Genomic DNA, 18,197 nt, shown 5'->3' on the forward strand with positions numbered 1-18,197 from the left:
ATTTTCCAGGTCTTTTTTGAAGAAGAAACTAAGCTGCAGACAAGAAATACGCAAAATAAAGTTACTCAGTAGCAAAGTCTTAAAAAAGAAATTCCACTGCTGCATGTGTTTGTGCTGAACTGCAAGCACGAGTTCCTCAGGAATTCATACCTTTGTTTCAGATGGCTTCATAATTTGTGTCTTTGATGCATCCGCGGAGGGCGACTGCTTTCGAGAGGAAAAAAAAAAAGGCGAATTAATTAATTTCACCTTTGTTATAAATACTTCTATTAAGCAAGCATAAGCAACCTGAATTCATTAGCTACCCAGCTAAAGATTAAGAATAAATTATTACTGAAAATGAGAGTTACCGTTTTAGATCCTCTGTCTTGCCTGCATTTCTACAGTACACAAATGTAGGATTTCAAGTGTGATGCCCTTACACCTTCTCACATCAGTTTTTTCTCTGATGTGAAAGCAAATTTCACATCAAATATCAAAGCAAACTCAAAACCTGCTCCCATACTGAAGCGTATGTACTTACTGGGCAGGATTTGTCCGCATTTCTTTTTTCCTTTTTAACAAAAATTGTACTTTTGGATTTCCTAGTTTATCATACAAAATATTTAATACAAAATCAGCAAACTCCAGTATGTTCAGATAAAAAGGAGCAATTAACCTGGGTGTAACGCAGACACAACTGTTTCTACATACCACGCAACCCTTTGGAAAAGCTGCAAACGACACGGCCTTCGTTCCTACCTGCAGTGATGTTAACTGGAGAACAGCGTGTTTCCATTCTGCTGTGACTGTATCGAACTTCAAAGCCCAGAAATTAATATTCTAATTGCCTCATCAATACTTTATACAGTTGTAATACTACCTCTCTATTCCTGCCTCATGTTCCTCTGCTCAAAGCTGTATTTGCCAGCTCGATCACAGCAACACATTCATAGTTTACATCTAAATGAACAGCACAAGGTATCGATTTCTCTAGACTTTCTCTTCATGTTCACCATGCCAATTGCTGTAGGAAAACACACGCTGTCTGAATGAACTCAGAAGCCATATGACTATTCCACACCTTGGGTAAGTTCTTCCACAGGGAAAATTTTCTCATTTCCATAACATTTTTAGTACAAGCCTTTCTCAATGATAAAACAAAAAATGCACAGAATTTAAAAGGTATGCTGTGACAGTGACAGCCTGCTCTCCCTGCCAGCGTGTCTGCACACCTTAGTAAGAGGTTTGACTACTCTAAATATATACAAGAGAGAATTTGCAGTTGTCACACTGCAGAAATGTAAGCCAGTTACACCTGCTTCCAGACGTACAGATTGAGTACATAATAGATGGGAACTTTTGTACAGGTGGAGACGTACTCAGGAATGTACAGATCCTCCTACATCAGGACAGGGAACAGAAGTTTGTAAACAACCTTTTTAGGTATTTCCACTACCACCACTGGGTAATCTGCAAGCCGTATTCTTAACTTGCTCTTTCATAGTTTTTCCTTTCCTTTTCCTTCTTCTCCATGAAAGTCACCTGAGTACCTTCTACATGACTAACAGGTAATCTGCTCTACACCTTCAGTCACCCTAGTCCCTGTCCATTTAACAAAATCACATTTATCTGAGCCCTTCTCTCTTCTTCCCCTCAGAAAACTCCTAGCAAGCCTTTTTCTTACAATACACTAAAAAATTCTTTCCCAACTCGCAGCACAGCAGCTCTACTACAACCTGCAGAGATTAGTGAAAACCCCCCAAAGAAACCAGCTGCTGCTTCTTTCTACCCTGTCCAGCTGATGGCAGTAACTACCAGAAAGTAAGAGACGGAGGAAGAACAGTAGTTTTGGGGACAGAAAACAGTTTAATGCACAGCTGCTAATCAGTGGCTACGGGGAATGCCGAGCCGTCCTCCCCATAGACATGAGGGTTGATCTGGGGAAACAAAACCCTGTCCTGGGGATCCGGAGAGCACAGGACACCCCCCTGCAGACCACCTCTGTGTGCACAGGCAGTGCCGTACCACCGCCACCTTCTTGGGGCACCACGTGCCTTGCTGCATTTACAGCACTTTTTGCCTGAATCCTGCAATATTCCAGACCTCCGATTTTCCACTCTTGTCCCCCAAAAGAGCCACTACAAGGAAGAAGGGGGTCCTTGTCCTTCCAAACCCTTTGGTGTGCGGGGTCTGCAACCATGCTGAGCCTCGCAGACTGACAGCACAAGAAGTGGCAGCGGTCCAACCCCTCGTTGGCTTGCCAACACCAGCCTGACTCCCTGGGACTACTTTTTATGGTGGGTTATTCTGTTTTTTCCTCTTCCGAAGGCTGTGCGCTGCGGCCAGCCATGCCCAGCTGTTAACTGGCTGTATTTGCTGCAGCCCAACAGTGGAACTGCAGAAGGGGTGAAGCAACACACGGACGGGTGTCAGGCATGGAGGTAAATATTAAAAATGCTGCCTAGCAACCGGCATAATAACCGCCTGACACAGAGCTTCCGCAGCGGCTGCGGCCCAGGGAAGGCACACCCTGCTCGCACCCAGGGGTGTCAGAGCCCCACCACGGCCTGGGCCAAGCACCGAGAGTTACGCTGCCCAACAGCAAAGCAAGAACCAGGAGAGTGACTCACCTCAGAGGCTGGGGCTGGGCAGAGAAAGCCAGTCGCTCCCGCGGAGAGAGCGAGGGTTTTGTTGTGTTATGAGGGATGCCCCGGAGGGCAGAGCTGACAGTGGATGGAAAAATGAGCGTCACCGGTACTGACGCCTGTTCCTCCCGTGGCGGCACCCCCGCGGGTCCTGCCCGGACAGAGGCATGGGTGCTGGAGGATGTCGCGCCAGCCCCGGTCCCAACCCGTGGGGAAGGTGCCCTGTGAGTGAGGGGAGAGCTTTCCAGGGAGGGCTGGAAAGAGGGTGGCTTTACAGGAAGGGCTGATGATCTTGGGATCTGATTTGGTAAGAGAAGGAATACCCTTAGAAACTAAACGGTCAAATTAGCGGGACAGTCTTCATGCGACTGTTGGAAGAGAACAGTCACAAAAGCCGAAAAGTGCGTTAGTAAAACAAAGTAAAACAAAAAATCCTACCAAAAATTGGTTACCTAGTCTCACTGTATGTCCCTCAGAAATTTGGAAGTAAAAGGGAAAGTGCAACAGGATAAAAAAACAACAGCAAAGGTGACAAACATCAAAAGAAAATATTTTTAACTGTTCAGAGAATGGGATGCAAACGCCCTTCGGAAAAAAGAAAACAGCAGGTGAAGAAATCCACGAGAGCTCTCAGTTATGGAAATTTGAAAATCACTGAAACCACCCCATATGCAATGCAGCGAGAGCAATCGTCAACTAAAACCATGCATTTTGGGAATTCATGGAGAAGATTCATCAGACTGAGGAAGGTCGTTGCACACCCTTAGAAAGGAGCACAATGCACCAATCGTCTGCCTTCAAAAACAGAAGAGATGCTGAAAACATTCGCCAAGCAACCAGTACAGAAACAGATGATAACAAGAGAATAAATAAGAGTCAACAGGCCTGTCAAGAATAACACACGTAAAGACAGCGCAACACTCAATACGCTGAAACATGGAAATCAGCTTGGTGGGCGAGAACGAACAAAGCTCCAGAGGAGGACACGCTGTCACTGCAACTCTCAGAGTACCTGAGGTGACATTTTCTCGAGTGAAAACAGGGAAGTTGGTGTGTAACACTGGGTTACACGCTTGCCTTCAGCCAGCCCACAGCCTCAACATTTCAGGGAGCTCCTGAAGGGATCTCTGACAGGCTGGTGGTAGGTTGGAGGAGATGAGACACAACAACACAAAACCCCAAAAGCTAGGCAGGCAGCAATACGTAAGGTTACAGTGCCACAGGCTGAGATACTCTTGCCAAAAAAACAACGAAGGAAAGAGGAATCCAAGATAAAAATCTGTTACCGTGACAATGTAAATATAAATGTAAACTACAAGAATAAGTCTCCATCTTTGTGGCTTGAGCTTCTCTAGGTCAAGTGCTAGGAAAGTTTTGGCCAACACACCGCATTACAGATGAATAAAGAAAGATCTGAGGACAGGTTTAGGAAAAAAAAAAATGAAGAAAAGGTATGTATGAGGGACTTAGTGACAGAGGAAGCAAGTCAGCACCTGATGTTTTCTCCTCTGGTCAGGGAGCCAAGAAAATGGGAAAAGAAGAAGAAACTGCTTTATTCTATAACAAAGAATCCCTCGAGTCAGAGCTCAGAGATCTTCCTTCCCAGGAGAAGAGCTGCTCTGTGGCAGAAGCCACCCAGACGAACCGGGCACGTCCAGCCCTGCAGCCTCCGGGCCAGCCAATATAAGTATTTTGAGTGACGTAGCTGTACTCAGTGTAGGACAGAGGACTGAAGAGCCACCTGAGCACTCCTTTGGGCTTACACACCATACACATGAATGAGCTGGGACTGCTTCTCAGGCTTAAAGCTAACACCAACTTTATTATTTTATTATTACTAACTTACAGGGTTACTTCCATACAGCTGTGTAACGCAAGGCAAAACCCAAACTACCTGGCTACAAACGGTTGCTTCATTACATGGATGGTTCTGTTACTAAGCTTTAATTAACAGCACTTGCAAGGTGTGGGCAGCAAATGCTCTCCAGAGAACTATCATGAAAAATAATGGGTTATTTCACTTAAGTGTAAAATACCACTTGAGCTGTTACAGGCTAAATCTCTCACTTGCTTTGATGGCATGTGGTAATGGCTTGGCAACCCTCTCCTCCCCAGACCCACGGGCGCTGCCAGCAGGCAGGAGGCCGGGCAAGGACGGCGCTGAGCGGCCATTCCCGCGTCTCCCATCGCTCTTCGGGAGGAGGCAACGCACAGTCCCCCAAGGACATTTGCACTGAGAATCGACGCTGTGGCACACACACAATTCCATTCGTTTTCCATGGAGCCAACTGGAGTCGCAAGGCACAATCTGAGCCAACACCTCTGTGTGTGTGTGCATGTACAAATACATATACATAAAAAAATATAAACATGTATATTCAAAGCTACACAGCAGCCAAGAGATGCAGTGATTTAAAACTGGAAAAAATGACTGATACTACCTCTCTACATAAATTTTATCATTACAATATCTGTAATAGCTAAGTTAAAAATGACAAATTTGAGTGCCTCCGTGCCATTTGCCATCCTAAGTAATTCTGGAAATACCCTATTATTTTGTAATTACTGTTCTTATACATAGTTCTGCTATTAAGTTGTTTAGAAAACACCTTTTTAAAAGAAAGATGAAAAACCACACACGACCAAGAGGACATTTTTTCCAAGACTTCAGGGTCGCAGTTAATTTTGTGGAGGTTCAGCATTAAAAATTTAATGAAATGGAATAGCAGGATACAGGTTTCCAGTTAGTACCTGTATATTATCCAGACACTGGTATATTTACATAAAACATTCCTACTACATAGGTTGCTCTGCTGTCCTGTAGTGACGAGTTTCTTTGTAGAAGTAATCAGCATGATTTATTTTCTAAACAATTTACACTGCAGTTTCTAATGACTTTGCCACACGTGACTATCCACACGCCTCTTTGCTTTCTAAAGCCCTTTATTGTTGGAATTCACAAACACTGCAGGTTATAAACAAACCCTGCTGCCCACGCCAGCTACTGGGGGGGGGTGGGGGTGGGGGTGGTGTGCAGGAAAAAAATCCTTGGAAGACAGTTACTTTTTCAGTAGCTGAATTCTAACTCCACCTAAAATTCTTTGCTGATGTCATTATTGCGATGCCACTGAGCTCATTACAGCCCTGACTCAGCAAAGCCCCCCGACTTTGCCCTGGCTGCCATAAAGCAAACCAAACCAAACAGGATTTTAGTATGTAAGCACAGAGATTCATTTGAGCAGGCAGTCTGTTGAATTCATGCTTTTGTGGTTCAATTCTTCAATATACACGGTTTGAAATGCCCATCTTAAAAAGAAAACAGAAACAACAACCAAAACCCCCTCTCTCTAGGGATGCTTCCGATGCTTTTAACACTCATGAACTCAGCTGGTGCGAATATAACCTAAAAATATTACTATTATTATAGTTTAAATTTCCACAACTTGACAAAGATAACAAGAAGAGTAATGTCAGAGATAAACTGACTCCCCTTTAGAGCTAAAAAACTCAGAAACAGATGTGCTCTGTTCAAATGAGCACTCCCAGCTCAGAGCAAACGCGAAGAATAAACCCAAGTAGAGCTGAAGTACATTTACCTGCAGAGGACAGACAAACCTCAACGGGCCTCAAAAAGGAACCGCATGGAGACCCTTGGTACCGACGCTGCCTGGGGAAGGGCTGGTGTGTGAGGGGACGGGAGGGTGGAGGACTCAACTGTCAGGAGAGCCTCAGCAGGACCTTCCTGTCTGAAGCGTGAGCTTAGGAGCGCTCCAGAAGTGGATTTGCCATGGGGCGAGCTCCAGACTGCACACACGCTCTCCTAAACGAAAGTAGAACTAGTAACAAATTGAGGATTATTTGGTGCTTCTTCTCCAGATCAGAAGGTTGAGTGCAATTAATCAGCGACAAAACCTGAAGACCGCTGGTAACACAGGACCACACCTCTCTGCAAAACTCAATTCAAAAGATGGCCTGGGTTACTATTCTGGAAAGGAGCAACCCTGAAACTTTATTCTTCCGCAATTTTCTCAGCACACAGAGCAAGTCTTTACAACAAATATTAATCTATACCCAGGAGCAAGATCAACCGTCATTTAAAGATGCTAAAAGAGCACATAGGAAATAAACCCATTTTCTCATGAAACAAAAACATGACAGATTCTTTACAGAGACGGGTTTGAACCAAGAAATTGAAAAGCTGATTAGCTCATAAAGCGTTTTTACAGCCTCAAGTGCTGCTAAATTTATTGATGACCGCAACGCACTGAGCCAGACAACTTCCATAACACAGACTCACACTTAGTGCTTTCTTCTATTTTGATTACTAAAATAAAATTTCTGCCATTTTGGACAAGAAAAGAAACTTGGCAACACTTAATCTCTGGATTTTCTGTATCAGCTAAACATGATTCACCATACTACTGAAATTTAACGTAACAGGTTTTTAAGCAGTGTTTTTTGAGATTACCTCCTTGCATTTGAATTTGGTCACACTAAATCAAGAGTTATCAAGCACAAGCTGTGCACAAGATCAATATTCTATTTACCACAGTGTAGAACAAGGCTTCATCCCACCTAGACACTAACTGACCTGCCAAACCACCTTTAAGTTAAGACGTCTGTTTTCAGATTTCCGGATTTCATCAACTTAGGTCAAGTCCAAAGCTTAATACTGGTATGTTTTTCTTTATTTTAACAACTATTAAGTCACTATTAAGACTCCGAAACAGCTTTATGCTTGAACAAAAAACAACCAAGGGCAGTGAATGACAACTGACCTTAGATGCTTTTTGTACCACCTGACTCTTTTCTACAACTGCCACGACCTCCGTTTGGTCACAGAGCACGCGCAGTACCTAAACACGAAGAACCTCTACATGCACACAGTTCAGTTTGTGGCCAGAAAGAACTTATTTAGACTGAAGTATGTAGCCTGGCTACTGCTCTATAACCTCTACTATACAAGGGCAACTTCTATTTAATGTCTTTTCATGAGTATTGCAAGTGATCTGGAAAAAAAGCCAGTATAGGCCGAGCAGGGTAACAGAGTTCATCTGCTGCCTTCAGATTCCGCGTGTCGCAAACAGACCACCACTTCAGTATCACAGGCTGAAGGCTCATCGTTTCTTTTAGAGTTAAAAGCAAAGACTGCAAGAAAGCTCTGGGTTTGTATCCAGATTATACCCCTCCAGCATCAAACAGAGGCTTTGTTTCACTGGAAAAGTTTTTCAACTCACAGCATCAGGCAAGTAAAAGCATTTTATTTTCAAACTTAGGTTTCGTTGTCAAAGATGTTCATTTTATAGTCATTTTGATGAAGAGTGATCTCAGTATTTCCACTTGATCACAGAATGGATTACCTAACTTGAAATTTCTTTCAGCTATGCATGGAGAAATACTCAGAAAAGTCATTCTTTTGAGCATCAGGTAGAAGTCCTCACTGGGCACACAGAAGTGTCCTGAAAAAAGTTCTGACCTCAAGAATGTGTTTCCTGTTCTTATTTCTTCTAAAAACGTGCTCTTCAGGTACCTCCTTCTGGAAACTTCCTGTTTCCATCACAATAAATTCTACGAGTTGGCACACACTGAAATTTCATTTTCATCCAGCCATATGCACACATCAGAAGCAGCGCAGCAGGACTGCTGTCGCTCTTCTCGCGTTCCCCCTCTGCACAGCAAAGTACTGCAGGAGCGTACGAGCTGCTCACCGTACCTTGTTTGTAGAGAGCTCAAAGATCCTCTTTTCACTCGCACGTCCTGCAGAAGTTAGTATTTAGCTGTAATCGCTACAGCCGGTTCCATTTCTGCCTGTTGTTTTAGACACCAGAACGTTCCAAAGCTAGCTGCAGCAGCAAACTGCAGGCTGATAAGAAAACCCCAGGAAAACACGCGACGAGGTGCCAGCCACATGCCAGGCAGAGCTGCTGAGCTCAGCTAGGATTTGTGTCACTTGGTCTGCAGGATCACCCAGGCACAGCACGCAAAGCCCTTCTCAGCAGGGCCGCGGCAGAGGCGGGAACTGCACACAGAACCAGTATTCCTTAAAGAGGGGTTGAAACAGGTAGAAATGTTACGTCAAAGAGGACTCCCTCCTAAGACCGACCATCTCCGAGGTTATGAGCTCGGCTATTTTTATTACAATAATCAAACTAGGCAATGCTGACAATGAGCAGCTGGCAGTCACAAGAGCTAGTGAGTGATATGCTGAGTTAGAAATTGGATTTTTCACCCCCAGGATGCAGAAGCAAAAAATTATTCAGGAAGCCACATGAACCTATACACACACTGTCGCACTGGTGTTGGCTACCAAATGAACAGAAAGTAAGATAGGAGGATAACCAAAAATCACCAAGTCAAGGACTTTTAAGAGAATTTTGGTTGGAAAACACAAGCTAAGGATAACACCGCGTAACCTTTGGGTGTGTTGTTGGGTTTTCTTCTTGGTCATTTTACAAAAACTCAATAGTGTTTTATTATTCCCACTTAAAAAGAGACAGATTGGGGCATTTGTTGCTTCAGCATTGACTCTTAACTCAGTATCTCTCAAAATTGCTCCAGAAGGGCCCTCTGCATGCTCTGGAGGAATAAGCACATCATTGTTTGATTAAAAATCACAAAATCTCCTCCTTCATGAGGCCTTGTCCTGCCTCTCAGAGGCTTCCTTCCCAGGGATCAAAAATGTGAGTTCTCTAGTTGGTTCAAGCACTTCTACTGAGCGAGGCATAAAGGCAGGCACAGACCTGACTTATTCCACAACCAGGAACATTTCTGAGCCTTAAAGAGCTCCCCAGGAGCTCACAAGGCCACCGACCTCCCCGCCTCCCTACAAGTTCTTCCTCTGGCAGAAGAGACTCTGGACAAAGCCCCAAGCTTTTGTGAGTGCAGGTTGTCCTCCCTCAGGAAAACAAAGAGCAGAAACAATGAGAATTAACCCACTGGAGACCAACTCACTGAAAAGGCACGTCCTTTACTTTCTGGAGACAGAGGTTTCTCCTCTACCCTGCGTCTGCCAAGAGCCACCACCTCCAGGGCAACACAGCTTTACCTAGATTTCAAACTGGGAGTGTCTGCTCAAGGTGCAAAGCTCCACAACTACAGCTGTGAGAAACACTGGCCGAGGAACTTGTCCCTGAAACTCCAGGATCAGGAACAGAATTTTCTGCGAGCTCTACGTACCCACATATCTAATCACTTCTGTAAAAAAAAACCACAAAACGCAGAAAAGCACCGTTTTATACAAGAGGCTGACAGCAATAAACACATTAGTCTAGAAAAGAAAATGTCTTATGTAGACAAAATCCATTATGTTTTATGTCCATTTTAAAAAAATGCAGCATTGAGAAAAGCAGACGTCAAAAAAAGATAACAGATCAGGAATGCAGCAGAGGTATCTGCAATGTTCAAGAGCTGTTATTTAACTTGCTATTTTCACTTTCTCCAAAGAAAAAAAGAGGACTAAATATACTAGTAACAATAACCAAACTGTGGCATAACTTAAGCAACACCTATCTAATTTCTTCTACTACAGAAAGAACAATAATACAGCATTTACTGAAAAGTATTATTTTTTCCATATGTTTGCTGTACCTGAAACTCTTCCTGTCAGTAAGTTATTGACACCAAAGCACACTTCAACCAAGAAGTTGCTCTTACAGATCCCCACACCCTGACTACGCAATATTCTGTAGGTGCCACAGGCATACCGAGCTCTGCATGTGCATGCCAAAAAAATTATGTGGGTTTTTTGATGCAAGAACAGCATGGGCTGTGAGCAATGAAAAAAACAAAACAAAACAAAAACAACAACTCAAACCAAAAATATAAATACAGAACAAGTTAGACACTACTTTAAAAGTCTCTGCTCCTCCTCATCTCTCTTTTTCAAGACTGCTTATGTCATGTAAACGACTCGTTGTGTAATGTGTAAAACATGCAGTCTTACAGTGTCTGAAAAGACTGTTTCCAGTATGTTAAAATAATTTTAAAAGGCAATTAACTCCGCACTGCTAGCTCTGGAGTGCTTCAAGCCTGCCAGTGACAAGATCACGCCAAGAGCCCTGGAAGTCAGCAGCTTGTGTTATTTCAGCTCACAAAATTCCCGGAAGAGATTTTTTTTTAAAAAAAAAAAAAAAAAAAAAAGAGGACTGCAACACTAATGTAAATGAGCCTAAAGCAGAGGCAGTAGGAAAGCAAAGCCAGCAGGAACAACAAAACTTACTTGGTACACGTGTGCCTCCCGATTCCAGCAGAAATGCTGTTTTCCTCCCCAGCGCCGGAGCGGGCTGTGGTTTCGTTTTTCAGGAGGTGCTGGCCAAGCCCTGGGCGAGCCGGTGTGCCGAGCAGCGCGCTCCCCACCCCGCACGGCCGCCCCACCTCCGTCACGGCCTGTGCCCGGGGAGGGCACCCCCGTGAGCGGGGCCAGGCCCCGGCAGCGCCCCGAGAGCGCGGAGGCGTGTGCCGCAGCCCTGCCCGCCGTGCCGCCGCGGCTCTGGGCGTCCGGGGCGAAGAGGCCACGAGCAAACCAACCCACCGCCCGCTTCTGCGGTCGCTGCTGGAGGCGGCTTGACCGGGTCCCCCCGGCAGACTGGCACCGAGGGTCCCGCAGCAAGAGCGGGGACAGGAGGCTGCCAGGGTGGCACAGCTCGGGGACAGAGCGACTTCTCGCCTCCAAAAGGCAGTATTCATCCTCCACCTCTCGAGTTAGCACCAGGACCGAGGGCAGGAACCTGCTCGCTTCCCCTGAACAGACTCGTATTTTTATTAGAACCTTATGGGACAGCCCCTCCCTCCGTGTGGGCTGATTATCCAGCACATAAATGTTATTAAACAAAAGAAATTCAGATGGCTGGACCAGTTAAGGCCACGGAAACTCGACTGATTATGACTACTTTTCAGCACAAAAAATCCAAATAACTTACATTAATTTAGAAGTCAAAAGGTGCTTCTTGAAATACCAAATGACCTGCTCTTGAATTTTTAAAATTTCTTTTCCTATAGAATCAAATTCTCAATACCTGTAGCAGGGGAGGGTGTTGGGTTTTTTTTGTCCATTGCTTCTTTTTTTAAAGAAAAAGCCCACAAGCCACTAACAAACCCTTCAACCATTTTTTCGTAACAGCCTGTATGCCACCCTGCATCTCAAGGGAACACAAAACAAAAGTCAGCTCTAAAAGGGAAGTAGAAAGGGGAAAACGCCCAAAGATACAACACAGACTGATGAGGAAAATATCCCATCTTTGAGGGAAGGACAGATTATTTTTTTTTTTGTGAAATGATGGCATTATTTTGACCATTGCATACCTTTACAAGTTGCAACTTTTGCAGCGGTCTCCAGATCAGAGGTGTCCTTTTACAGCCCTACTTTTCAAATGTGAAGATGACCTTGGGTGACAGACACCACATCCCATAATGTTACACAAAGCCAGCTCTTCCACGCAGGAAGCAGCTTCTGTGCTCCTACAGCTTCCAATTTTTAAGGTTTTGGTCTATCTTTAGCACGCTTCTGCTACCAAGAAGATTAGCACTGTTCTCCTCACGGATTTTCCCGTGCGGGGCTACGTGCTGGCAACAGCTCTGAGGGCCACTTGCAGGAGCAGCCCCATGATTTGCCACGGTCTTGCTGCAAAACAACTATAAATTGAGGATCTGTGTGCCGTGACACACATCTACTCTAAGGAGAACACGAAAAGGAAGTTCTCAGATACCCCATTTCAATATTTTTCTGAATAACCTCAAAATTTAGAGGTAACCTTTCCAGCCTTGACAATACAACTGGTAATACAGGAATAAATTTACACATTTCCATGGACATTCCCAATCAGTACTGTGACTTCAGATGCCTTCTACTCAAAAATGCCTTCCTTTGCAATCAGGTGTCTGTGCAAAGCTCACAAAATAAAAATTTAGTGACAGTTAAGTAAGGTATGTAGCTGGAAAAAAAAAAAATCCAGTAAAGATACTGACAGTAGGAATTACTTTTGATGATAATCTAGATAAACTCGTGACAGACTTTCCAGTCTGCTGCAGAAATAGTACGGACTTCACTCAAAGATATGTAGTAATTGCTCTTCTTTTTCTCGCTTTCCTGTTTGCTGCACAAGAAAGCAGACTGAATCCCCCTTTCAAACAGTGTGAATTTGGATGCCAGCTGAAAGTAACTAACCTTAAATTTCTTAAATCATAAAGATCAAGAGGCTTCCTCTGAAAATATCCAAGATCTCTCAAGTCTGAAATGAAAATAATAATCTTACTGAATTTCCACTGTTGTTGAATTCTTTCAGCACCGATTCAATAAATCGTCCATGAAAGTAATATGGACAAAGATCCTCACCTCACTAAGCTATAGCAGGCAGCAAGCAAAAGAAAATAATTACTCAGAACTCATTAAGAGCAATCCCAAAAATGTGCTACACAAAAAGCAGCAGAACTTCATTTGAGATCAACAGAATTACCATATAAGAACACAAAGATCCAAGAAAGATTGCTGGATCCAGCTGTGTTCAAATATTAGTGCCTTCTATAAATAGCTATGATTGAACACTGAGCTAGAAATTGGCTTTCCTGTTGGCTGTGGGACTGGCAAAAACAATTGAAAGGGCTGCAAAAAGAAAACAGCGGCGCTGGTAGGGCACCTTCTGCAGAGGAGGGAGGTTGGTTCAGTTTTTCCCCTTCATTGCTGCCTACGAACACCAGTAGCGACAACCTCCCTGTTTGTGCATCTCGGCAGCGAGTGTACAGAGGGAAGAGGCAGCTGGTGAGCAAATATCAATATTCCTGGTGACCACAACCTTACGTGAATCCAACTTCCCACTCCACTGATCTGACAGGGTACCATGAGGCACGCGCTTACCGAAAAGGCCCTGGTACAAACGAACAGTCAAACAGGACTTCCCATCAAAAAGGAAAGAAAGGGTTGTGGTAGACAGAAGTCAGAACTGCTGCTTCAGTTAAATATCTTTAAATTATTCATTTAGATTTGAGTCATACAGAAGCTAGGGACATCAAGGCTGCCAATTAAACTTCCTAGGTGCCCTTAACACAGAGAGCATAAAAGCCACACAGATTTAAAAGAGAGGAGACAAGAGAGGCAGCACTTATTGCTTAGACCGCACGGACACACTCGCAGCCGAACAAAATCCCCCTGAGAAGACACTGAGCAGCAGCAGCGAGTGAATACTGGCTGCAACGTCAGGAACTAACGAGCACAGGGATAAAATTAAGACACAAAGAATGTCAGTTCAGATACACGGTGCAGTGAAAACGAAGCCAGACAGCTAAGTGCTTGCTCTTAGGAGCTGTCGGCAGTACAGGACGCTGTCACAGGAAAATTAAACTACCCAAATATTAGCCAGGCATTAGGCAATGACAAGCAGTCATCACACACAAGTTCCTGTATCTCAGACTCAGAAATAGAGGCGACCCAAGCAGAACACAAATTATTATTATTACTTACTAACTGAAGGAAAAATGGCTTGGGCCATAACAGAGAGGCAGCAACCCCCCCTCTGGCTATTCAATTTAGAGTAGGTAATTTCACCACAGGGTAGGAGTAGGTGAAAAAAATGAACAGCTCTAGCTGGAGCAATTCAACTGCCCCACCTCACCTGCCTCTTCAAAGAAGTTAGAAATTTATCTGGGGTAAGGTACACGAATGAAAAGCTTTCTCAACCAACAAAATGATTGAGGAATCGAAAGGGATTTTGCACAGTAAAGCTAAAGGAGGGAAAAAAATTAAAGGAAGAAGCCACAGTCCTGAAGTGGTCTAAAAACTGGTGGAGTATTTCTGATTGTATTAAAAGTTTTGATGTTTTGCAGCAAAAGAGAAAACACTGCCTTGCCTTTTCAAGAAATGCTTCCTTTCCCATAAAATTCCTGTAAAAAAAAAAAAAATCCCTGCAAAGTTCTTCTTTTGAATAGGTGTTTTTAGAGACAAAGAGAAAAAGAAGGGCAGAAAAGGATACAGCAAGCCAAATGGCTTAAAAAAAAGTATGGGTGGCACAAGCTACAAGAACATAACAATAAATCTCAGAGTTTTGCTCTATTTTAAATAAAAGTACAGGAGATTGTTAAAATTAAAAGGTATAATTAAGAGAAGGTTTAGGCCAACTGAAGAAAGGTAGTCGTGGCCAAGTGGGAACTAAAAAGCTTAAAATAGCCATTGATTAAGAGTTAATATTAGACAGCATGAGGTGAGTATTTTCATAGTACGTAATCTTTACCAATAAATATTTTGGAACATCACAGAAACTGGAGAAGCACCAAGTACTGAATAAAACACATAACCTAAGTGGCCATAACCTAATATAAAGCAATTCCTGGCAATTACATGACATTGCATTTTTTTCATGACACTGCCTTCCAATTCTTACGCTTAATAGCATGACCAGAAATTGTACCCTGCCCACTTTACGAAAAAGATACACTTATAATAGAACACATGTAGAAAAAAAGACTTAAAGATGTGTTAGTTAGCAAATTAGACACGAGCTTCCACGGTGTGTAGACTGATATGCAGAAAGATTATACCAGAGATCACCCCACCCTGTAGAGCTGTGATGGGAACTACGTGTGGATGACTGCATCCTGCTGAACTATCCGGAGAAAGGCCCTGGCAAACCGCAGGGAATAGGAAGGAAAGCAGCACAAACGTTGGGATGTCTTTAGTGGTAAGACATTGGAAGGAAGGGACAACAGGATTTGTATCCTTGTGTCCTCCTTCACTGAGTAGAAAGCAAAAATAGTTACTTAGGTAGCACAGAGGTATCTTTATTATTTTACAAAAGCACTGATTAAGAAAATTAAAAAAAACATTCAAAAGCAGAAACAGTTCCTGGCGGAAGGATCTTTCAAACGACGGGGTATCTCCAGATGTGGAATCCTGTGGCGGATTCCGCTGACTCCTCACTGTACCTCGGTTCAGGCTGACCAAGGAGCCACCGGCCTCGTGTCCTGGGGGTGAACTGCCGAGCTGGGACACTCCTGGCTCACGTACGAGGGCGTGAAGGTGTCTTGATAAATATTTCGAAAGGTAAGGTGGCTTGGAAACCCAAAAGTGCAAGATAAGCAAAAGTACAGGACAAGATACCGGAGCTAAAATGAAGACACCTCTCCTGTCTATAGCACTGACTAGCAGCCAACTCCTTCACCTCTAAGTATCACCATCAGGGTGGGCCCAACTGAGCTCTCCCTGAGCCACAGCTGGGCAGCACGCCCGGCGACTGCCCCCTCATGCAGGGACACCTCCCAAGGTTTGAGAGTCCTCACATGAGACTAAGAGATCCTTCCTCACCCAAGGCAGAGAGATCCTCCACCCACGACAGATCCTCAGTAAGCAACCGACAGCACAGTACTATAAAACATTACTGATCCATCTAGCTACTCAGTATTATTCTGTACACTGTATGGGTAATTTAGACATAAACCATTGGCCAAGTCTGAGATTAAGATTGGATCAGCTGCCCCTACGCTCCAAAAGGACTTTAGAAAGGAAGGGGGTCCACTCTGAACCTCGTGACTCAACGGGAGGACCCTCCTTCCTCTTTGCATCTCCGGTCTCTCTGTGAATCTAACTCAATTCTAACTCTACTTTCCTTTGTACGTTTCTTCATGCAGTCATTAATCTGCCATCAAACTTACCGAACCTTGTCAAACCACTGTTCAGCTTTGTTAAATTCCATCGAACTTACTGAACTCTGTCAAATTATTATTTTACCTCAATAAAACACACTGCTGCTTCTCTCTTTTGAGCAAGGTGCATTCCGTTCAGCCGTGACAAACATGCACCAAGCAGCAGTTACCAACGGCAGCCATCAGTTCACGTGTGGCCACCCTCAGAAACTGCATTTTTGACACCACATTTCAATACTTTGCAAGACCTTAGCACACTTAACATGATCCCTGCTTCTCGTTGTTGAGTACTAACTGCACTCCAGTATGCAAGTCGCCTTGGTAAGGCCTCTTACACCACCTTCCCGAAGGACCCAACCGCTCCAGGGCCTATGAAAGCAAATAGAGTTACCAGTGCTTCCATCTCATCAGGACCCGCTGAGTAAACAGAATCCAAACATAAAACAATACCCAAGGGCGAAGAAGCAACCATGGCCCTGTCAGTCAAATGAAGTTTTCCACCCGGGTTTCTTTAAGTAACGTGGAGACTAACAAAGAACAGGTGAAAGGGGAGAATGTTACCCAGCCTATTTCCTCAAGAAGTCAGAACCGGCGTTCTGCTGACTTGTGTTCCTCTTTCATTTCGATTCACCACCATTTCTAGCAAGACATGAAGAGCCTCCTAGTGTTGCTGAATGCTGGCAAACAAACCGTTTTCTATCCTGTTGCAGGAGATAAAGTCGTATCACATCCTCTTTCTTTTAAAAGAGATCACTTCCTTAAGTATGGATTACCTGAGCAGCAGAAGGTGCTCCACTCGTCTGTGTTTTGGGGGGTTGGCTGACATTAGCAGGTGCTGGTTTCTTCTACAAAATAAAAGAAAGGCATAATAAACATCAGAAACGTTTATGAAGAAAAAGAAAAGCCAAGTAAAACTGTAAGCCAAAAAAAGTATAAAAAAAGGTAGGCAAAAAAAAATGCCCATTAGAACATTTTATTCAAGCAAGTCATCCAAAAATAAATTCTCCTATCTAGCTTTAATTCACGCAGACTCCTTGCAGACAGTTTTGCCCAGCCCAGAACAGGCTGAGTTCTTTTGTACTGTTTTATGGACGATATATAAATCTGTGCTATTTCCTGTGGCAGAGCAACTCTGTTTTAACTAAGACAGTAACCACACATACTTTAACGAAAAGCATCAAGAAAGTAGGATGGGTAAGCTACTGCTGTACAGACACAGAAGGTAACATTACACCTCAGGCAGGGAAGGAAAGATACAAAGTTAAGGGCACTATGATGGCTTCCTAGGTTATAAAAATTCTGGCAACTGAAACAAAACCACGACATCACCTTTGAACCTGCAGTTTTCACCCAAAGAAATGCCATTATTATCAAGTACCGCTAAGTACCACTGCAAAAACTCAGCAATTGCTGAAATGACATCTAACGAAGACTGGGAAAACAAGCCATTAGTAACAAACACAGCAAAAAGCATCAGGTTTTTGGCAGTGGCAGATGGGTAAGACCTATTCATTTTCTCTGGTAAGTGGAAGCTCGAGATTCACAACAAATAAAGCCTTCACACTTTAATTAAGAGCAGAGTAGTCTGCAGAATGACCAGATTCAAACTTGTACACAAATTCAGAAGCACCAGTTTTCAGTCGATGGGGCACCAGGTACTGTAATGGACTGGGAGGCTCAGAGACCTCTGTCATTAAGGTAAGTCCACCTCCCCTTCCCTTTCTGATTTAGCCCCCAAACCAGGACAGCCTCTGGAATAAACAAAGCTGCCCACTCAACAGCCAACCTCCAGGCAGAGCCTGGGGCAGCGGGCCACCCTCTGTGGCCATTTAGAGAAGATTAACGTCACAGAAATGTGGTCTGAGGGCAGAGGCTGACACAAAGGGGAATATTCACATCACTGGCCAAACTGGAAACAATGACATCCACGTAAAACGTCACAGT

The 18,197-nt window shown here is 43.9% G+C and overlaps 1 protein-coding gene across 11 annotated transcripts in view; it reads right to left on the reverse strand.

The window, feature by feature from the left end:
- The window catches only part of CAST (calpastatin), a 58,747-nt gene that overhangs the window by 26,741 nt on the left and 13,809 nt on the right, over nt 1–18,197 (reverse strand). For 7 of the 11 annotated variants that reach the window (XM_074854960.1, XM_074854958.1, XM_074854959.1 and 4 more), the window contains exons 3-4: nt 17,027–17,098; nt 151–207 (exon numbers count right to left, since the gene is read on the reverse strand). In XM_074854960.1, the coding sequence (XP_074711061.1) occupies nt 151–207; nt 17,027–17,098 (129 nt within the window). Of the gene's footprint in view, nt 1–150; nt 208–8,340; nt 8,526–17,026; nt 17,099–18,197 lie in introns of those variants that run through there. The other 4 variants (XM_074854963.1, XM_074854961.1, XM_074854954.1 and 1 more) reach the window with 3 other exon arrangements.

Source organism: Strix uralensis, chromosome Z (assembly GCF_047716275.1).
Source record: "Strix uralensis isolate ZFMK-TIS-50842 chromosome Z, bStrUra1, whole genome shotgun sequence".
In the NCBI taxonomy this organism is placed as follows: domain Eukaryota; kingdom Metazoa; phylum Chordata; class Aves; order Strigiformes; family Strigidae; genus Strix; species Strix uralensis.